Genomic DNA, 23,089 nt, shown 5'->3' on the forward strand with positions numbered 1-23,089 from the left:
ACCAGACAGAGAAGCAATATATAGCACTTATAAAAACAGTCTATATATTTTAGAAACTTTCAGATTTCATTGCATATTCATTCAAAAATATGCACATTTGTAATTCCGATACAAAAATACTCATATTCTGAATACAAACATATTCAGAAAGAAAGAAAGAAAGAAATCAACCCATTTTCATTATATTTTCCACCTATCAAGTTCTCATCTTCACTCCTAAATAATTGGACTAAGCAATGTTTTTTCTCAAACAATTACATTATGGAAAACATAACAGATCTACCACTTACACATTTAACAAAAATACAGTCCATCAAGGTTTTTCCCTGTGATAGGTCCATTGAAATGAAAGGGAGTTACAGCACAGCATGGCACAGGAGAACAGGATTGGAGCACTAAATGAATGGGCTCACTTTCATTGCTCCTAGCCAATCCCAGCAGAAAGAGGTAACTGCAAGGGGGTGGGGGTGGGGGTAGGGGAGGAAACACAATCTTTGGAGAATAAGGGGGTTAAAGGTTAAGGAAAGGTATATAAAACAGTAAACTAGTACTAGTTATTCTATTCCTGCTACTACTGCTAATTAACAGCTAACTTACATGGTGGACTGTTATGTGCAAATGGAACTACTGGAGTTAGGACAGGCTCCGACTGAGCACGATCCAACTCCACTGTTTGCCCTGGGCTGTCCCAGGCAAGAAGTTTCTCTTCACAAGATTGTGTAGTAGTGGTAGTAGTAGTAGCTGCAAAACAAATGCAAGCATTAAAATAAAAATAAAACCAGAAAGCAAAATAAGGAGTGCATTGAAAACGCACGCGCGCGCACACACACACACACACAACACACAAACACACACACACATGAAATGCCAAAGCACACACCACTCCCAGCTGCAGCCATTCTTTGTATGCACCTCTGCAGTGCACGCGAAGTGTTAGCAACAGGGAAACTGCCTTTGAGGTCAAGCGTCCTCACAAAGAGACCCTTAACCCTTCAAGGCAGTGAATGAGGAACACAACGAGACGGGGGAAGGAGAAAGCGAAATATCCAATTCACTCCAAACCATGACCAGAGCTACACTAGAGGAGACAGAAGAAGTCGGGCTCCCCTGCCTCCTCATTAGCTAACTTATGTGGCTCTGCTTTACTTTTTAGAATGTTTTTAGGATGTTTTAAGGATGTTTTAATCATGTAAAGTAAACTATGTTTTTAATCATTTTTTATGTGTTTTGTGTTCGCTGTTGTTCCCTGCTTCGATCCAGGTAGAGAGGCGGGTAATAAATAAATAAATAATAATAATAATAATAGTAATAATAATAATAATAGGGAAACAAAAGACAATAGGGGGGAAATCGTGTTTCATTCAGTGATTAAAGTCTCACTGGACAAGGTTAGATCCGGTCTCCAAATCAATACTTTCTCACCAAACCAATAAGCTGGGGGAAGGAAAGTGGTGTTGTCAGGAAAGGAGAGAAAGGTCATTTCCTCGTGGGCTCTGGGGAAGGCTCTGAAAGCAATCTAACTTAGCAATCTGGTTGAGGCTGAGCAGGACCGGATCTGGTCAATGCCTGGATAGGAAACCGCCTGGGTACCCTAAGTAGGCTGCCTCGGATGTCATGGAAGAAAAGTGTTTTATAAATGCAATGAATCAAAACCATGCTACTACTCTCTATCTGTTGTGCAAACTGCCCACGAATCCTTTACAGATTCCCTCACATGCTTTCCTTCTCCATTCAGGTCCCATGGTAAAGACAAAAGACAGGCAGAAGATGGGGACCCTGTCAGCCTTGGCCGCGGCCGGAGCTTTGCCCTTCAGGCATCTGTAGGCACATTCATGCAAGCACAGAACTCCCGCCTTCTCGTGGGGGAGGCATCTGGTTTGGACACGAGGCGGAGTGAGCAGGGCTTCCGTGGCCTGGGCAGCTCCCTCTCCTACCGACCTGCTCTTAATGCCTCGTCCACAGGCTCCTCGTCCACAGGCTCCTTGAGCCCCGTCCCCTCCCCCACCCTCCAAGTACACATTTGACTTTTGTCTCGTTATACATGTTGGTTGAATATACCCAGTCATGGTTCTAGAGTAGTTGGAAGTAAAAAAAAAAAGGGGGGGGACCTGAGATGCTACAGCTTAAATGGCTATGTCACTCTAAATCAAGGTACAAACAAGGGGGGACTTCTGCAGGAGGGGTCTCTGTGGGATCACTGACACTTTCAGGCACATTTGAAAGGAATAGAGAGGGAGGGAGGGGCAGCTAAGCAAACTGTTTTTACTAGACCCAAACCAATGCGTTTCCATTTCCCTGTCAAAATTTGCAAGTTCAGTGTGGGGAAAACTTTAGTTCGACTAGGTAAATTGCAAGAAAACAATGGTCTTTCTCTGCTCTTTGTCCAAGCGCTGTAGTTGTACCACAGGGCATCCAGCCTTGGTCAAGGGAGCTGTACCATCCCTGAGCCAATTGAGCTAAAGCTTAGGCAGAGCCTTTCAATAGGCCTTCCTACAGCCCAGACAACTGTATATGGAACTTGGGTGGGAGTTATGATGGGTAGGTTACCAGTCATACGAGGTGAGGGACAGCAAAGTCTTCCAGAGGGATTAGGATGGGGACTCTGCCTGAACATTTGCTCAGTCTGGTCTAAGCTGGGACAGACAAGCTCCAGGATCACACGGCTCCTTCGTTTCTAAGGACTTGAGAACGACCTTGAGCTGCGCTCTGTGCCTAGCCTAAGGAGCTCAAAGAAAAATGCGCTTGTAGACCTTCACAGGCTTACTTCTCACGCCCAGGACTTGTGCAAACAGTAGATGAGATTCTGAGGGGGCACAAAGGAAAACAGAAGTGCCTGTAGATCATTATGTAAAAATAAAACTTAAGAGATCATTTCAGCTCAGCCCTAGTTTTTAACTGCCCTGCAGAGAGCTGCTTCACATCTTATGCTTTTTCTGCACAGAACACATATGTCTGAAATCCATGCATGACAAGTCACTTGTGAAGAATGCACACTGTACATCTTGTTCTATGTTCAAAATCTGGGAAACTCCAGACAGCCAGGGTTTCTTAGTCCAACTGTGTGGAGCAAAATGCACATATCTGCAATCACACACTGTGACATTTTACACGTTGCTTCATGCTCGTCCCTGCACAGGGGCTTTCCTTGCAGGGGGGAAAATGTAATGTGTGAAGTCATATGTAGGTGTCATAACCCGACAAACTATTCAATGGAAGTTCTGGGTGATCTTCATGGCTCGTGTGGACTTCAAACACCCTTGGAGCTTGGAGCAAAAGCAGGCCCCATCCTACATGTAGAAACAATGCAGCTTGTCCAACAGTACGCATCTGAATGGGTCATGTGAATATTTTTTTTAAATCACGAAGAAAGAACTGACATCTATCAAAGGAAAACAAGGAATGAAATTAGCTAATTATGTTTTCATTTTATGGGGTGAGGGAGAAGAGGAAAGGAGTCTCTCTGTAAAGCATTACATGGGCAGTGAAAGAAAATGGATTGGATTAAAAACCAGAAGTCTTAGGAATGAGAATCAATATTCTTGAAGAATATTGCAACAACAGAGGAAGGCAGAGAAATGGGAGAAAGTGTGTCAAGGCAGGGAAAGGATGCTATGGAGGACTAACCCCTGGACTTACTGGCTGAATAACAGAGCGAAAGCTGGGACTGCATGGACTCAGTCTGGGTTTTGCTTGCACAGTGGCTCCGTCCTTCAAGCACTGAACCGCCATCCCGGATGGAGAGAGGGGGCGCTTGCAATGGCAAAGCATTAAAGACACGTGCACACGCACACACAAAACAAAAGCAAAGAACAATGTACGTCCAGTAAAAAGAAAGAAAGAATGGAACCGGACATGAAGGCAACCGTAGCGTTCCATCCAAAGCTCTTGCTCAGGCGTCTTGCCAAGCCATCCGCAGGCTGCTTCCCCTCCTCACACCTACGTGTTTTAGTCAACTTTGGCCCTACCAACTGCCAGGGTCTGCCCACTACCAACAGTTAAGACATCCAGAGTGTGAAGGTTTCCAGCAGCTCATGCACAGATCACACTCGCACAAGACTGCCGGATGAAATACTTCTGGATTATTAAAGCCCCCTGGCAAAGAGAGGCTCATCACAGGGAAAGCACAAGTGTGTGAAAGTGGGAGAGAAATTACACCAGAGGGAGATCATCCTTTCATGGGCTTGGATTGCAATGTCAGCATTCAGTTTACTCAACTGGAGAAATGCAGATTTCCAATGAAAGGCAAAAGGGACTGACCAAAGGCTCCTACAAGCTACCTCTCTACAGCCCCATACATTTGTTCAAGCCCTGCAAAGACACTTCGGAATTGCAACGCACTCTTAAGAGGTCGCTTCGTAATACCCATAATGATATTTTGCAGTATCCTTTTGGCATGCGTCACAGTGGCATGTGGGGGATAGGAACACCAGAAGTTGCCTTACATTGGGTCACAGCATTGGCCGTTGCTTTCCAAGCTCATAGGTCATAGCGGTCCTTCCCAGCCCTGTTACCAGAGACTCTTTTAACTGGACTCACTGGGGGACTCTGTGCACAGAAGGAATCGGGTGCTCTACCGCTGCGCAATGGGCATGCACTTCTCAGCATCTTATTGATTCGTCTTCTTTCCACCACTACATAACTCCTTGCTAAACACATTTTTTTCCCCTGCGAAAGCTCAAATCCTCATCTCAAAACAAAGTAGGCACATGGAGAAAATTTTTGCAAGTAGGCAAAAGGGCTAATGCACGTCCAGCTATTTTGCTCTCTCATCAGCCCATTTCCTTAATGAAGCAGAAGAGAAGGCACTCCCAGGGCAGGGTTCTGCTGGAGCATCATTCTAACAAAGGAGTGGGAAGTAGGAGGCCAAGGACCCAATTCCCCATTTCCCCCAAAATAGCTTGCTGCCAAGTGCCATTAACAGATACTGGTCATCCACGTGCTTTGTTTTCCTCTGTGGTTAGCAATGGGGAGGGAGATGTGACACCTTTCAGGGGGCTGGAGAGGGACCCCCAACTGCTGACCACTACAATTTTGTGACCCGTCACTTGGAGAAGCAGCTTCGACTGATTGTGCTGAGAAATCAGCCCAGGTTTTATAAATTAGCCTTAGGCAAGCGGACATTTCACAATGAGCATCATTTTCAGGGCATTATGACAGTTATTTATAGAAACACCAGTCCTCTTCTGGATCTGTCACTCTTTCTATTTTAGTTAATATGGACTTGCGCAGGTTTTCTAGATATGGGGGACTGAAAGCAGGTTGCTCCTTGCTATGGGGATATATTTTTGCAGAGTATTGAAGAGCCTCTTGAAAATCTGTTGAGAGGGTTTGAGCAGCTGAAACAGAACCCACACAGACAAGCGCTTTTTGGTGCCAATTGTTACTCCCTATGCTACTCCGTATGATGTGGCCATATTGGGGGGGGGGGGTTAGCTGACTTAAAAGGGCATCAAGTGACGAACATCATGGTGACTTGGAGAAGATCTGTGTGTGTTGGTGGGCAGCAATGTTAGCTAGGAGATACAAACAGGGGCAGTTCCTTTAAGAAGGCTTCTCTCGGCCAATAGAGGAGGTTCCAACTTCTCACTGCTGGGCTTAAGCCTTCAATCAGGGGCTGGGGGTGGTGGAGAGGCCACCACTGCAAGTGTCCCCATATTCCGAGGCCTACTTCTGCATAGCTGCTAGGTAAGGAGGCAAGGCTTTGATACAAGAAGGCCTCTCCCAGGCAAATATCACACCTAGGTAAAACCTCTCTTCCTAATGGCAAGGACCCTCCTTCCCCCACACCAGTGAGTCATTTACATTTGGGCCTAGTTTACAAAACTGTTTTAGATACGTTGAAACAATGCAAACTGATTTTTCATGTGAATTGTGGCAGGTCAAACCAGCCTAAGAATGTCAAGAGAGAACTATATTTTTACGCTTGTGTGAAGAGCAGGAATATAGCAATTTTGTTTCCCCTGAAACTACTGGGGGTAGATTGATACTCAAGTGATACATTCCAGTCCTGAAGTCAGTCTAGAAAATGGAGGCCCAATTAATGAAGAAGAGAGTCAGGCATGCCTGGCTCAGACACCAACAAGGCCAGAAGCTAGCGACTTCCTTACAGCAACCAGCAGCCTAACACCACACCTGCTCCAGCAACTGGGAGAAAAGGTACAGTTCAATCCACAGTGGCAGGTATGCAACTTGCAATGGGAAACTGCCCTGTCTCTTCTGCCACTAGGCCTGGTACGCTTGCCTGCTTGCTATCAAGGCACCTACCCTTCAGGTCTTCATCTTCAGTGGTGGTATTACAGCTCTCTGTAGAACCCTGCAAGATAGACGGTGGAAATATCAGCATAGAGCAGGCTAATTCAAAGAAACAGACAGTAGGGGAAATGGATAGAAGCAAGTAAAAGAAGGGACCAGCCATCTAAAAGATCTGGCTATTGTCATTCATGCACTAGTATCCTTGCAGATGACTGCAAAATGCTCTATCTGGGGCTGCCCTTGAAGACAGTCTTGGAACTCCAGCTAGATCAACACTTTGTTGTCTGTCTCCGTATGAGGTCAGCTGCAGTGAGTATCTTAAATGTATACTTGTTCAGTTGCACTGGCTTCCAATATGCTTCCAAACCTGATTTAAGGCGTTGGCTATTATTCTTTAAAAGTCTTAAATGGCTTGAGTCCCAAGTGTTTTGTGGGAATGTCGCCTCCCATATGAACCTTCTTGACGTTTGATATTTTCTGGGGGGAAACTTGCTTTGGATACCTCTGTTTTAAAATCTAGTGGTGCCTGGGTCAGAGCTTTCTTTGTGGTGGCACCACAACTGCAGAATAGTTCAAGTTGTGATCACCTAGCTTCCTCCATGCTCTCCCCATTATTATCCTCTCACCAGCCACATTTGTTCAGTCATCTATTAAGAAACAAGGCCTGGTTACCCAAAACCAGCCTATAACCAGATCACATTTAATTTGATTTCATGTCAGTTTTGTGACTCGTGCAATACGACAAGTATTCAAATGTTTCCTATACGTGGGGGCTTCCTGCTCCTGAAACTAATTTATATTGTTTTTAAACTGTTTCTGAATATATTTTTAATTTTGCCCAGCTGAACCCAGGCATATATATAAACCCTGATACATTTGATGAAGTATGGCAGAAAAAGTGGGTGATGGGAAGGTGAAACTTGAGATGGCCTCATGAAGTTGCTTAGTCCTAGCACCATGTTGTAGGCAGGTCTTGTCTTGTCTTTTTCCCTTTCTTTTCTTGGAAGGGATTTTTCTGAAGAAATCTTATGAGGGAGAGATTGCAGGGTACAAATGGCACAAAGTCCACAACTAAAGAATTAAGCACTGGTAATGAAGGAGTGGTAGCAGTACAATGGCCAGGAACAGAAACAGCAAAATGTTGCAATTGCACATTATGAGAAACACTGGGCCTCTGCAAACACCTTTCACCCCCAGCTCCATATTGAATTCTCCACGCACCCTTTGTAATTTGTAGGAAAATGTACGCCCCCTCTCCTTTGGCTACTGGTGGCAAGAAAGGGCAAAATGTGGAATGCAAAAATGTTGGGACATGAGATATGCTTTGCTATACATAGCATTTCAGAAGGGCAAGGAGAGAACTCAATAGGAGACTGCATTTGCAGCAATAGCCCAATGTTTTGCCCTAACATTTCTGTCAGGAGCAATCATATAAATGTGTGCACTTCTTTAATGAAGTAGAAGCTTTGGTGCCAGAAATCCAGTAAGGTGAGTAAAGCAGTGAAGGAATCTGGAATTCGGGGTGGGGTGGGGGGTTGCCTCACTACCTCCTGCTGCAGTGTTACACAGTAGATCACAGATAAACATGCTAGTCTGAACACACTCTAATAGGCCTAATTTTGGGGGATCATGAGGGATGTTCCGGACCTTTGTCAGCCTCACCTTACCTTTATGCCATCATTAGCATTGTGGACAACAGTAGTTTGTGGTTCCTAATTGAAAGAGGACAGAAATAAAGGATCAGATTCCAGCACCAAAGCTTTTCTTCCTCTGCAAGGTGTCTGTTAGGAGAGCAAAGGGGCAAACAAGAACAAAGCACAGATGCCTCCATCCTAGGATGGTGGTGCGAGTACATCACACCCACACACGCACCCACACCCCTTGCAGGACTGGCTGAAGAGGTTTGAATGATAAAAACCCAACTATAAGAGCTAAATTCACAAGGAGACAAAGCCATACATGCTTCTCCATATGCCAATTTACCTTGTGAACTTTGCATAGTTCAGAAGTTTTCCAATAGCGCTTAAGAAAAAGCCTGTGTAAACTTTGACAAGTAATTCGCTAAGCAAGAAGGATGTAGCTCATTTATTTTAAAAAGCCTGAATCAGTATTGCACCTAGAGCGAAGAGATCTGAGGTAGGGCTTTGTCTCCATGTTTTCCCTGCAGAGTTTTCTGGTGATATTTCTCTCTCTTGAGGGACATTCATAACTTCCCCAAAAAATTGGTGGCCAAAGCACCCCAGCGCTCCATAGCAAAGAACTGAGAACTCGTAAAATCCCACATTTGGTTGACATGGAATTTCCAAAATGAGACACTCTCAATAAAAATAGATCAGCTGAGCATCTTAAGAGCGAAAATTTTAAAAGCCAGTGCATAACAGGTGCAGTGTGAACGGGTGGGGATTCAAATTATGAAATATCCCAAGGGGCGCGGGGAAAGCCTCTAAAGCATTAGACGGAGTGAAAAGCAACTATCCAGTCTCTAAGAGTCCTTACTAAGCTCTTCCACTTGCACTCATTCCTGAATGATTATGGAGAGGCTGGCCCTTGCCCAGTTCCGTTCCCACCCTACACTGTGCCGCAGCTTCTTAAGCAACGTAACCGTGCCATAAGTCTACCTCCCAGTTTTTAAGGAAGGCCAGTGGAAGGGCATTTGTGCCAAGCAGCCAAATACACAGGAATGTGCGTCCTGCTGCAAGAGTGTTAGTGGGGAACATTGAAACCCCCGGGGCAAATAAGGCAACAGGAGAGGTTTTGACCCCTTCATTCTTTGGAGACTGGATGCCGTTAACCACTCCATCACAGCCTCCTTGAGGTCAAATATCAGGCAGAGTGACCACAAGAGCTGTCTGGACAAGCTGCAGGCCCCACATACAGACACCACTGTGCTTTGCACCTCTTACTTGCAAGGGGGCTGGGAGAATCTTAGGGGCAAGGGACCACAGACAGAACTAAGCCAAAACACAGAGCAGCACAGGCAGCATTCTGGGCAAGGGCATGAACCAAAATTAAAAAAACAAAGAAGGACAAAGAAATGCTTGGGAAAGGTACCATGGACATCTGCACTGGGGGCGTTTCTTTTGCTGGGCTTACTACACTGGCTTTGTTGTTGGTCTGTGGCTAAGACAGAAAAACAGATGGTTTAGTTTCCCACTGCCCAACTGGGCAACAGTCATAAAAACATTACATTATTATTATTATTATTATTATTATTATTATTATTATTGCTGCTGCAAATCCACATATCAGCTTAGTCCTTTCCAAAATCATCCCTATGAGAGAAGGGAGAAGGAAGTGGACAGGCACTGCCCGGTTCATCATCTTCTATGGCAAAGATATATCCATATACACATGGAAGATAAAACAGGATTGGCAAAAGAGGAAGGAGATGGAAAAACATGGTTGGTCCAAAAGTGAACTCGTAGGAAACTTAGGGAAAATGAGTAGCCTAGATAAGAGTATTAATGCAGCCAAACGGTGGTAGAGAAAAGAGAAGGGAACATATTCAGATGAAGTGCAGTATGTTGGATAAAACAAGCTGGTGTTTGGCCATATCCAGAAACCTTGAGGCTGGAGCAGAATGAAGAAAGATACCCATGACTAATCCCTAGGTGGGTTGGAGAAAACAATGCATTCAATGACCTTCCCACAGGCCCATTTAAGTTTCTGATACTGGATGTATCCTCATGGCCGCATGAGCCTAGTTGACTAAAACATTCTGACTTGAAAGTCTTCCTTCCTTGCTTGCACTTCTGGATCCTTTCAATCTAAGTGGCGTGGCAAGGCTTGGCTGGCTAGCTCAGGCATATTGACTATGCTGCTATCATAGGGTGAAAGACTCCTAGCCTATGTATTTCCAATGCCCAGTGTCAGAGATCCTGCTAGAATTCAGATAAGTCAGAAATGTGCCGGTTGAGATCCAGATGTACATTATGCAAGAAGCAGCCTGCCCCCTTGGTGATCCTTCTCCATAGAAATGCACAGCAGGGTTAGTACAGACCAACCCTAATCACTAAAGCACCAGGCTCAGAGGGTAACAGATGAGCTGAGACAATTAAGGGTTCATCTACACAACCAATGTACTATGGGGGAGACTCTGCGGAGCTAAAACGTATTTAGTCTGCCATATCTTACAATGAAGGAGACACAAAAATACCCAAAGGAACCAGCTAATTATAAAGTGAATATAACTGCAAATAAATTCCAAAAATATAATGCACTTGTTATAAAGACAATGACTGCAGTTGTTGTGATACACCATTCATCTTGGAGATTCTTGAACTGCTTTGTCTTCTACATTGAAGACCAGTATTTTTATTATAAAGATTTAGCTTTGTGTTTTGAATAGTATATAAACGCTACCAATGTATTTCCCATTACAGCTTTTTGTGGGGAGAAAAAACTCATTGGGAAATTCTTTCAGTAAAGATTTTGGAAAATCCACATGTGGCATATCAAGGGGCCAGAGAATAATTTCATCTGCTCTCCACAGGAAATGCTGTTTCAATAAATGAATGTTTTGGCTTGAATTGGGTTTTGATGAAGTTTTGACAAAGCAATGAAACAAGATACAATGCGGAGATCACATCAACAAATAACTATCTTCATTCTACTAACCGTAACAACTGCAATCATTGTCTTTATAACAAGTGCATTATATTTTTGGTATTTATTTTCAGTTATAACCACTTTATAATTGCATAGTTCCTTTGATATTTTTGTGTCTCCTTTGCATTTGGGGAACCTCCTTTTCAGTATTACCTACAGCGAAGCCACCTGGAAATCTGAGAGGGGACCACTGAGGAACTCCATGTTGACCATTTGAATTGTATCGTACTGGCCCAGAGCATGGTCTCAAGGCACGTGATACAATTCTACTTCTGAGGCTAAGCAGATCTAGCTCCATCAGCTGCCTTTGTGGAAGACTACCTGAGAACCACATGCAAACTACTCTGAGCCTTTAAAAAAAAGTAATAAGATGAAGGAGGCAGATTTCCCTCAATAAAATATAATGATACAAAGAAATGTCTGGATACAAAAAAATAAATAAATAACCTGTTTCACCAAACACCCTCGCTACTATAGCATTATGGTCACTCCACATATCCAACCCCAGTAGTATCTATTTTCACTGGCACAGTCCATCCTCCTATTTTTAATACTTCCATATACACTGACACATAAACCTGCAGTACGACTTTGCAAAATCAAATTTCTTCAAGGGCAGCTAAATCTGCATCCCTCAGATATTTAAAGGAAGTATTAAGTATAGCCCCGAAGGGCAGCAGATAAACAAGTCCTGCCATCTACAAGGACAGGACAACAGAAAAAAAGAACCCTCCCCCAAATGACATGGGATAAGCCACTACTTACTTATTTAGCAGCAATTGGCAGAGACAGAAGCCCTCAAAGTCCCATGTGATTTGTCCTGTGCACATGGTTCTGCCATCCTCTCTCTCACACACAGTTCAGCAGCACACTGCACCGTTGGAAAGTAGGTCCTACACTGCCGGGTGTGAGTAATGAGTGGGTGGGAGCAACAAATACTAACTGAACAACCCCCCCCCCGTAAATTACCCCTCACCAATCTCTGATGCATTAAAAGGAACTGTAACCAACCTTAAACATGTTCAGTTGTACGTGTGTATGTGCGTGCATGCACACAAATCATAGAATAGTAGAGTTGGAAGGGGCCTATAAGGCCGTCGAGTCCAAATGTACATGTGTGTGTGTGTGCGCGCGCACACACATGCGGAACTCATATGCAAAACCTTTTTTACACCTAACCATTAAAACTCACAATATGAAGTCCCTCTCACTACAGGTTGTGGGATGGCAAAAGCAAGCAAACATAGAATGTTGGGCTTCCATTGAACTCCATTGCGCTTTCATACACTTGAATCAGAGCCTGGCTACATGTTACACTCATCATGCAAGAAGCAGCCACTTGAAGGCTAGGCCACTGAGAATTTTGAAGGCTTCCTCCCCCACTGCCACCCCCACTAAGAGACAGGCAGAACAAGCTGGAGGGGATCACGGAGTTGCTGGTTGCCTTCCATCCATTATTTATCTATGCTTATCTCTTCTCCTTAGTGGCTCATTTCCCTTGGAGGCTGAGAGCAGGAATAAGCACTATTAGCTACTAACAAGCAACACGATATGCAGAGAAAGAAGGCATGGAATACAATCCGCTCCTGCTGTCTTTGCCTGTGCTAAGGGGAACCTTTAGAATACCTCACTATCAAAGCCTGGCTTTTCTGTAGCAAGGCTTGAAGCTTGTGGCCCTGTTCAGACAACACTCTAAACCATGATGGTTAAGTGTCTTGAGCTTTATGGCTTAGCGTGTCGTGTGAATCATGACTTATCTTTAACATCTTTAAGTTCACCCAACATAGTAAACACCAAATCTCCTAACACAATGGTGTATTCAAGAAAAAATGCTCACCACACAAAAAATGACAAAGGGAATGTCTGCTTGTGGTGATGTTATCACATCTTAAATTAATTCAAGAAATGGCATGGGCCAGCTCAAGTGGTTTCCCCCTTTGATGCATGCTTACTTGGATGTAAGCTCCACTGTATTCAATGAGGCTTACTGCCAGGCAAGCCTACATAAGATTGCATTGTAAGATGATCTGAATGACTAGTCAGTGGTGTTAAACATAAGTACTAGGTCTGCTCCAAACCAGATAGTAGAAGGACAAGACAAACATACACACCCATGCTACACGGAAAGTGTGCAAAAGAAAACAAACATTTACAATTTATAGAAATGGGGGAGGGCAGACACTTCTCTGCCTTACTAGCAACTAGCAACTACCCAGAGAGTTTTGGTTATTGAGCAGTATAAAGCTGTAATAAATCATCATCATTATCATAAAAGCAGCAGGCAGCCAAAGAGTCCATCTCTGTGCTGCAGTCCCAGCTTACTAATGCAGCAACTGGAAACCCAAATGCTGGGCACTGCTGCCAATGAACAAGACAGAAGAGGGTGACTTCTACAGGGTACATGCTTGTAAATATCTGACCTATATATGGAAGGAAATGTAATCCAGATATTAGTTGTTCTATGTAAAGTTTAATACTACATCAACTGAATGACCCTTAGACCCTGTACAGACCCTCTAAAGATTAAGGTGGAAAATCTAACTGCTTGCAGATTTAAGTCTGTGGGGAGAGACTCTCTTACTACTAATCCACTAACCTATTTAAGCCTTTCTGGGTGCCTTTTTGGCTAAAGAGCAGAGTAAAAATCACTGGAATAAAAGTCCTGTCTTGTCTCTTAAGCGTTGCAATGTCAATGCCAACTTCCACCATGTTACTGGGAAAAAGCAAATTTTCTTACCACAAACTCCGGTTCTCCGTGGCTTCACGAAGGCACTGTAAATTCTTCAAGATACTCCATATCCCCTTGGGCCAAGAGACAGGGCCAAAACTCTAGGCCAGGGGTCCCCAACCATTTTGGACCCTTGGGCACATTTGGGAATTTGAGAAACTGCTGTGGGCGCCACCACAAAATGCCTAATGAGTGGATTACTGCTTTGGCATCTATCTGCCTGTTGCATCTATGAATTTTGGCCTGCATCTCATTCAGCAAAAACATTTGTTTCGTGTCTCCTGGATACCACAATGTCTCTTTAATAAGGGAACTTCTAATTCAGCTCACTGCTGGCAGTACAATATTGCTAATAGTTCATTTAAACATATGTTTTGGCAATGTCCAGTAATTGCGTCTTTTGGGGAGAAGGTTATTACACAAATAGATTTTGTATTGGGTCAGTCTTTAATATTCACGGATGAATATTAAATTATTTACCTCCTTCATGGAAATTGACAAAGAGTCAGTGTAAATGGATTCTCTCTGCCCATTTGATTGCTAAGAGACTGAGATTACAATATTGGAAGGATAAACACTCACCTCCTGTAATGCAATTTTCAATATTTGAACAGGTGGGCATATAGACACACCCTTCAAATGGATATTATTTGGATGTTTGGTCCACTTTTGTTGAAACCTATGTATAATTTCTAGAAAGTTGTATAGATTTCAAATGTATTCATTGCTATGGATATATACAAATCCATGTACAGATATTTTAACAAAATGGAAAAAATTAAAGAAGGTTTTGTGGCTGCCTGCTAGGCACCATGCTGAGGCCTCCTGCTCTAGACTGATTCCTTCAAGGGGAAGGGTGTCCCTCCCCTCTCAAACCGTGCTGGAAGAGAAGCCCTTCAGCCTATGAGCGGCAAAGGGAAGACACCAAATATGGAAAGATTAATCAGCTAAACATGCATTTCCAGAAGAAAAATGGAAGGACAGAATAGAAGGTCATTCCAGCAAGTTATTGTCTGCTTCTACCAGATGAGCACAAAGGAATGAGACTAAAACAAACCAGTCCCAGACAATCAGTCTCCAGTGGGGAAAATGTTCTCCATAAGCGACGGAGAACAGGAATTCACAGTTAAGAAATATCCTTCTCTCTCCTGGCTTCTGGAGGGCATTCTAAATTCCTCAAGATCTATAAAAGCAGTGCCATCCTGTGGGAACACAGCAGGACCAGGAGTCTTGATAGCACCAACATCATCATCCCAAAGGCAGCATCTGCTGAGGAAAACACATTAATTTTATGCCTGATGAAGTGTTGTAGAGAAGCTCAAAATCTATATAGTTGCAGCTGAGTTGCAGCTGTATAAATTTTGTCTAGCATAGGGATAAGCAATCTGGTGCTTTCCAGATGTTTTGGACTACAGCTCCCATCAACCTTAGCCAACATTGCAAATGGTAAGGAAATATGGGAGTTGTAGTCCAAAACATCTAGATGGCACCAGGTTGCCAACCCAAAATTTATACAAAAACTGCAGCAGAAGAGTTTGCCCTCTGGAAGGAGTGAACGGTGATGTTTTACTGTTTATTGCCAATTATATAATGTAAGTATTTGTAATGTGTTAATAACTGTTGCTATTTAGGATGTTAAGTGCAGTTTGGACTCTGGTTGGTAAGTGGTTAATGCTGTTGGGAGGGGGAGCGAGTGAAATGTATGTGAATTCTGATTGGCTGGTGGTTCAAAGGTCTGGATTGGCAGTTAGTGAGAGGGAGGAGTTAGTAACGAGCAGTAGACTGTGCATGAGTCAGAGAGTAGAGTCTGCGTTTGTCTGGGAGAAGGGTCTAGCGAGAGCACAGGATCAACATGTTTTATTATTTGGCGGGGGAAGTGAATGGGAAGAGATAGTGTAGCTTAGCAGATAGAGCAGGCAGGGGTTTATGCTATGGGAAGTGTTTTACGGTGGCAGCGATGAAGGACAAGGGTGCATAGAGAGCGCTGGGCTGGTGGCTGAGAGGCCAGAAAAGGGTCCAGTGAGTCGCAGTGCGCAGCATTCTGAGGACCTAGCCCTTGATTGGGATCCTTTGATTATAGGAAGAAACAAAGGAAGCCCGAAGGGGGTGCGTCACACGGACAACTTAAGAGATTTTATTATATTAAGTGGTATAAAAGTATTATAAACAAACCAACACTGCAGCCTCTGCAGGGAAGTATTTACCCAGACACTGAAGCCAGTATAAAGCAATCTCTAAGCTATCTGGGTGTGGAAGAACTGAAAGCCTCTCAGAGACAGCTTAATATAAGGAAGTCTGATAATTAGTTTGCCATTCTAAAACTCTTGTAGCAGAAAACAACACCTTTCAGAAAAATGGTCTCCAGACTCGGGTTCCATGAAGGAACTTTGACCAAAGAGTGTTCTCCATCAAGGCTGCAAAGTTTGCTTTAGGAAATGGGTGAATAGCAGGAGGCTTCATTAAACTGATCTCCTTTAGGAATTTATAGACATGAGGGTTGTCAGAAACTGTTCCTTTATCAAGGTACTATTTTAAGGTATCCACTTGCCACTTCAGTTCAATTGCAGTAATGTTTCTAATGAGGATTTTCTGCAGGATAGGTAGAATCCCCTGAACATCTGACGTGGAATTGATCTTGCTGCCCATGGAAGCACTGGATGAAGATACTTTCAACCAGGGAGTTCCCAGTGACATTGCATTGACATTGTGAGTTGATCCAAGGACCATAAGTGTCTTGACTAATGTGGTGCCACTAGTACAATATTTGCCTTCTGTTATTCTGTCCTCATACATACTACAGGAATCAGCTGGTACAAAGCATGATGTATATAACAGCCTCATGATGGCACAGGCCTCCCACCGAAGAGACAAGGAGCAAATATCCCCCTGCCTGTTAATATAGTCTAGGGCAGTGGTTTCCAAAGTGGGCGGTATCACCCCCTTGGGGGCGGTGGGATTGCGTTAAGAGGTAAGGGGGTGGCAGGGGGGCGCTAAGAGGCAAAGGGGCGGCAAGGGGCCCCTCGAGGTGGTCTTTTCTGAGAAGCGCCTCTCCAGAAGGTCTTAAAACCCAGGGACAATTTTATGGGAGAAGGTAGTTTGGTCCCAAGCCATATAGGGGAAGGATCCACACATGTATTAATACTGTTTAAGAAGAGTCCTTTTAACGGTGAATTGAAATGTTTCAAAAGCACCAAAACGCTAATGAAGAGACATACCCTGCTTGGTGTGCCATGCCACGCTGGCTGCAAAACAGAGGCATTCGCTCTCTTTTCCCTCCCTCCCTTGGCAAGCCTGCAGTGGGTGCTTCCCATTTAAAGGGGCCAATTGAGCTACAAAATGACATTGAGCTGAAGCCAAAGTTTAAGGAATCGTACCAGGAGCTTTGGTTACAGAAGGAAATTACTGATCGCTATCCTGCACTATGGAGAGTGGTTCAGAAGCTCCTGCTTGCATTTCCAACATCATATTTGGTGGAATGTGGTTTTAGTGTGGTCTGCCTACTTCTCTCCAAGCAAAGAAATCGACTCCAGATTACTAAACGTGGTGATTTAAGACTCATGTTAAGTGACTTTAAACCAGGCATTGGGAAACTGGTATCACTTCATCAAGCCCATCCATCACATTAAGAATTTACAGAATAGTGAGGTACTCTACCCTAGTTACTAAATGTGAGATCTAATATTCTTGCTAAATGACTATCAGACTTTGAAAAGATGATATCACTGGATCAAGTTCATCGATTATGTTTAATTGAATAAACTAAAAATGGTAATTGGATTTTGAATAAATATTCAATTAATTGTTACTGTTTTGAATTTTATTGTTATTATCTTCCTTAGTGGGTCGTTGAAAACCACTATTCTGAATAATGATTTTTATAGTGTAGGGTAGGGGGCACTGGGCATGAGTTTGTGGAACCAAGGGGGCGGTGACCTGAGAAAGTTTGGGAACCGCTGGTCTAGGGCGTAGCAGGATACCATCAGGCTCATGTGCAGAGCTAGGACCATATTTCCTGTTTGTCCCAGTTCTTTGAGCAGTCATCTTGTACTGGCAAGAGTCAAGAACCATGAGCAGTTGATCTCCCCACCAACTGCAAAGGAAATGGAATTTGAGACTTGCTAAGGTGGTCTGGAAGTCCTTTGTCCCCAAGTCTTGGATGTAGATTTGAGTCTAATGTGACTAATACCTTGGTGAAGAGCAACCTTTCTTTTCTGTCGAGGGCTGCGTTCCCTCATGGGCAATATGTCTGAGGCTGCATGCCAGTGGGGGCGGGTCACCCCTTTTCTCTCTTACCCTCTTCCTTCCCACACAGTGGACAGGCAGGGAAGAGATGGATTGCTCTTGCCAGCGGTCTGACCTGGTTGCATGCAGAGGGATTTTGAAATATAGGCCGAGGGGCGCAGGTGGCACTTGAGCCACAGGACTCCGCTTCTCTGCCACTATTCAGAGCTGGTCTGGGAGGGCAGGGAGCCCCCTCCCTGTGAACCCATCAATCTAGAGCTGGGGTGGGGAACCTATGGCTCTCCAGATGTCATTGGGACTCCAATTCCCATCAGACTTAGACAACATGACCAATGAGCAGGGATGATGGGAGTTGGGAGTCCAGCAACATCTGGAGGACAATAGCGGTCCTAGCCCTGATCTAGAGTTTTGGTTCCATTTGACCCAAAGCATGTGACTATCGTGGAGGATTTAAAACACCCTCTGGAAGCCAGGGGACAATTGTGATTTCATCAGAATGTAGCCTGAAGGAGGCAAGGGCTTCAGTGTTAAAAGCAACACAGAATGAGGTTTTCTTCTCTTGAAGAATTACATATCCAACATATCCCAGGGAGAATGCACATTCATATGAAGAGGGAATGAAGGGGGAGAACAGCCAGATATGTGATTAATGCCAACTAACGTTGGGATTAATGCCAACCACATTCTTTTGGAATATTGGGGTGGGGTGGTGGTGGGGTGGAAGGAGAAGGGAGTCAGGAAAACCCCCAACAACTTTGGATCCCAAGAGGTCTTGGCATAGAATTCTGGAAGGGAAGAGGAAGTTCATGGCAGCCATGGGCCACACCATGGTGTGTGCCCACACCTCTCATCCAGGACAGTGGGAAAGGCAGAAAGGGCAGCGTACCACCAGGGAGGGCAGGCTCCTGTGTTCAATTCAGCACTTCTGCAATGAAATGTCCAAGACCCCATGTCCACACCAGAGTGCAGAGACCAATGCCTTCTTGGCCAGAGGAGGGGTGAGTGCACAGCTGTTGCGAGTTTGTTTCTCAATACACTCGATATCCAAAGCTGAATTTAAAGGTATCCAATTTTTGGAACCAAGCAGAACCCTTACCAATGACCTCATCTGCAGCATGATCTTTTTTGTGTGTGAGGACATGGACCTTTCCAAGCACAACATGTCTCCCCATCCCCCCCTTGCCCAGACATGCTATGTGGGGTGATGAGCACAAGCTGGACGTGCATGGCATGAGAATGGTGATTGCACAGGGTCACAGGCAGTTTATGGGAGGTGCTCACCATCAAATGCACGCTGGAGCTTGACTTCCTTTTCTGGGCACACCATTGAAGGAGGAAAGAGAAGGAAAGAAGAGATGAGAAGAGAAGCAAAGAAAAAGTTGGCACTTGTGTGTCAGCAGAGACCCTGCTGCCAATCCTGTTCCTCCAGGAAAGGAACAGGATGCCACAGAAAGCTGTGCAACCATAAACCAGAGGGAGAAACCAGGAGACCCAACATTCCAAACTTAGACAGTGGGTAAAAGATGCAGCCAATGTGACATGGGAGAGACAGAAACTGGCAGACACTTGCTTCTCAAATTATCCCCAATCTAGCAACGGATGAAGAAGGCTTGTCTGCAAATGACTGAACCGCACACAATTCCCATCAAAAGGCATCACACTCCACAACTATCTATTAAAGCAATGGACAATGGATACTAGCGTGTCAGTGCCCAACCTATGGGATGATTCTGGTCTTTCTATTTCCAATTGCCCAGAGTGGTATATGGCAATCAATCATCTACAGTATGTCCTCATTCAAATGAAGGATGCGTGATTAAACTGGGCTGGGAAGACGGGCTGCAGTGACAGTGTCAGGAGAAGGGCTACAATTCCAAGATATGTACAAATCCATACAGACTTACTGCACATGTCTGAGATCTTCCAGAGGGAGCCATCCAGCATCCTACCCCTAGCAACAACTCTCAGAATAAAAGGTCCCACCCTGCCCTTTCAATCCTTTTCATCAGAATCCATGCACACATTTTGCTCTCTCATAGAGTATAGCCTTGGGAACTTGCACAAAGACGATGAAACCATATTAAAGACACTTCCACACAGATACCAGATAGGTCAGACAAGAAGTCAGGCGTGTGCACCAATAAGAGTGCAAAGAAAGAGTCGTTTAGATCTGATCAGTAGGTGGCTATCACATGAATGAAAAAAGCAGGCTATAGATGCAATATGAGGATTTCATCAGGTGGAGGCCAGGGAGCTTAGGCACCCTTCTCTACCTATCCCAACATGGCATGGGAAAATGGCATCTTGTCAGCCAATCAGGAGAAATAATGAAATACCCTGGATTATTAGGGCAAAGGCTAAAAACATAAAACAGTTAAGAACAGACTCAGCAAAGAAGATGACACAGACTTGGCAGGGGAGAAAGAAATTAAACACCAGCCTATGATGATTGGGGGTAGGTGGGGAGAGAAGATGAGGAGAGCCAGAGATCATGGGAAGGAAGCATTACCTGCATAGCGCCATGCTCACTCACATGCTCAGGAGTCCGATTACAGCTTGACAGATCCACCCAGATGATGTTATCTTTCCTTCCTTTCAGGCAACCACTGGTACCCATATGTGGCATTAGCATAGAAAAGGAAACCCTACTTGTTCCCACAGCGGGCCAGTTGTTCCTCCTACCCAGTCAAAATCAGAGCAATTCCCTCCCCCACCTGCCCAGTTATTAAGCCTTCTGGGACATCCCAGAAGAAGCATACTCACAAGACAGGGGGCCACAACAGAGAGCGCTTCATGAGTGGAGGCATCCCCTCTGCGGAAGGACCTACCCGGAGAAGCACACCTGGTGCCTACATGATGGCCTTTTGGGCACTAGGTGATGATCTTTCTATTCTCCCAGGCATTTAAAAACTCTTTTAAGTGCTTTTAGATTTTTACACTGTTTTATTTTTGCTGCTGGTTTTACGTTTATCCACTGCATTGTTTTTACCCCTTGTCACTGTTTCATTATCATAGTTTTATTGTTATTTTGTATGTTATGTTTTTAAATTTATTGTAGTTATTGCATGGCCTAAAAATGCAATCACATCAATAAAAGAAACCCTATCTACTTTCCAGTTCCTCAGATATCAAGCATGGGCAGAGCCCTCTCTCTCAACAGGGAACACTAAAAACTTTAGTTTGGGGTGTGTGGGTGTATGTTGCAGAAATTTCCAACAATTTTCAATACCCTCACTAAACTAAAAGCCCCATGTTTCTTTATGAAAGCCCTGGACACTTGAACTTGCATAAAAGACTTTAGGCTTTATTGCAGATATACCTTCTTTCTCTGCACAAGCACCAAAAATACAGTGACCTGGTTAGTACAATCACCACAGCTTAAACAAGTCATGGTGGGGGTTTTAAGCCCAGGTACATGACAGCACAATGCAAATAATCCCTGCCTGGGTGCGTCTTGTTACGTTGTCCAAACTTGGCCAGCATGGCACGTTAGAGGGTTAAACAACCCTCAAATAACCCATGGGCTATTGTTGGGTTATTGGAAGGTTGTTTAACCCTCTAGTAAGTCATGCTGCCCAGGTTTGGATGACACAAGCCACTGCTCTTGTTTTACAATGGATTATACAAAGTTGTTCACTGAATAGTCTGGGAACACGTGGTACTGTGAAATAAGGGGCCTAATCAGTCCCTTCAATGGAAAGCCGCTGAGAGCCTCCAATATGAATAAGAGAGAAGTATAATCAATATTTAAAAAGAATTATGTGAAACAAGAAAAGTGATGCAGCTTTGCTTGGCTTGCATAATATATAGCAGTTGCAAATCCAATGTCATTCCTAAAAAAAACCCAGTTACCTTAAAATATATTTTTAAATTTGCCTTCTTTTAAGCACACAGCCTTGAGTATTGGGCACTGCTGTTTACATTCTGGGTTTGTTTGCAAGATATAAGAACATAAGAACATCAGAAGTGCCCTGATGCTGGATCAGACCAAGGGTCCACCTAGTCCAGCACTCTGTTCACACAGTGGCCAACCAGCTGTCGGCCAGGGACGAACAAGGCAGGACATGGTGCAACAGCACCCTCCCACCCATGTTCCCCAGCAACTGGTGCACACAGGCTTATTGCCTCAAATACTGGAGATAGCTCGCAACTATCAGGGCTAGTAGCCACTGACAACCTTAGCCTCCAGGAATTTATCCAACCCCTTTTTAAAGCCATCTAGATTGGTGGCCATCACTACATCTTGTGGTAGTGAGTTCCATCCATAATTTAACTATGCACTGTGTGAAGAAGTCCTTCCTTTTATTTGTCCTGGATCTCCCACCAATCAGTTTCATGGGATGACTGCCTACCATGGGCTATTTAACCCTGGTGAGACTGCAGCATATATGCAGCCACCATTTTGAATATGCAACCTTTGCTCAGCAGTTGTTGTTACGTGAATGTTAAACAACTCTCATATAATCCTTACTTGTTTAACCCTTGCATAACCCATGCTTGCTGGATTTGCACAGCATGACAACCACCAAGTGGGGTTGGATATGCAAACTGGCACTAGTAGGTGCCATGGTTCATGTTAAATAGCCCATGACAAACTTTGGAGTGGCGTCTGAATCCAGCCAACGTGGAGCACCTCAGTGCACCTTTGCTCTGTCAAATCCTATTACTTGTTTAACCCATTCTGCTCATTGTTATGACCGCATCACTTCTGCTTCTGTTCTCTATACTGATTGCCTTTTTCTTCTTGCATTCCATTTAGAAAATCTTCTATGAAATGCCTTCATTAATTTGCTCCCAGAAGTGGTCTTCTGTCTACCAATGCTCTTCCATGCGCTCTCATATTCCTCTGGCATCCTTCATCGTCTGGAAAACCCAAACTTATACCCTTCACTCTGGCTTGGTCAGGGGTGGGAGTGCGGGGAGAACTTAAATCATGGTTTAAAACCAATTATTCAAATCAATTTGATTTAATGAGTCCATCCTGTTGTAGAGTACTTTGGAGGATGCATAGAGTATTCTATTTTTAATTTTTGTTCAAAATATTTTCTGCCTACATCTTCAATTGACTATCAAGGGTGGGAACTGCTTGTCAATTTTTAGGGTAGTTCTCCTTAACAATGAGAAGGGATTTAGAATGAAGGATCACAAGTCTAACCCCTTACGTCAAGACAAGATCTCCCATACCTAAAGCATTCTGAATGGATGTTGCTAGCTGAACAGCATCCTTCTTGATGCCCAGAACCGAACAGAGGACTCTAG

The 23,089-nt window shown here is 44.1% G+C and overlaps 1 protein-coding gene across 10 annotated transcripts in view; it reads right to left on the reverse strand.

The window, feature by feature from the left end:
• Nucleotides 1-23,089, reverse strand: part of CAMK2G (calcium/calmodulin dependent protein kinase II gamma) — a 566,994-nt gene that overhangs the window by 16,092 nt on the left and 527,813 nt on the right. For 3 of the 10 annotated variants that reach the window (XM_063128858.1, XM_063128856.1, XM_063128855.1), the window contains 4 exons: nucleotides 19,112-19,144; nucleotides 9,304-9,372; nucleotides 7,920-7,964; nucleotides 6,265-6,313 (listed from right to left, as the gene is read on the reverse strand). In XM_063128858.1, coding sequence (XP_062984928.1) covers nucleotides 6,265-6,313; nucleotides 7,920-7,964; nucleotides 9,304-9,372; nucleotides 19,112-19,144 — 196 coding nt within the window. Of the gene's footprint in view, nucleotides 1-597; nucleotides 742-949; nucleotides 953-3,636; nucleotides 3,751-6,264; nucleotides 6,314-7,919; nucleotides 7,965-9,303; nucleotides 9,373-19,111; nucleotides 19,145-23,089 lie in introns of all 10 variants that reach the window. The other 7 variants (XM_063128860.1, XM_063128857.1, XM_063128862.1 and 4 more) reach the window with 4 other exon arrangements.

Source organism: Elgaria multicarinata, chromosome 6 (assembly GCF_023053635.1).
Source record: "Elgaria multicarinata webbii isolate HBS135686 ecotype San Diego chromosome 6, rElgMul1.1.pri, whole genome shotgun sequence".
Lineage (NCBI taxonomy): Eukaryota > Metazoa > Chordata > Lepidosauria > Squamata > Anguidae > Elgaria > Elgaria multicarinata.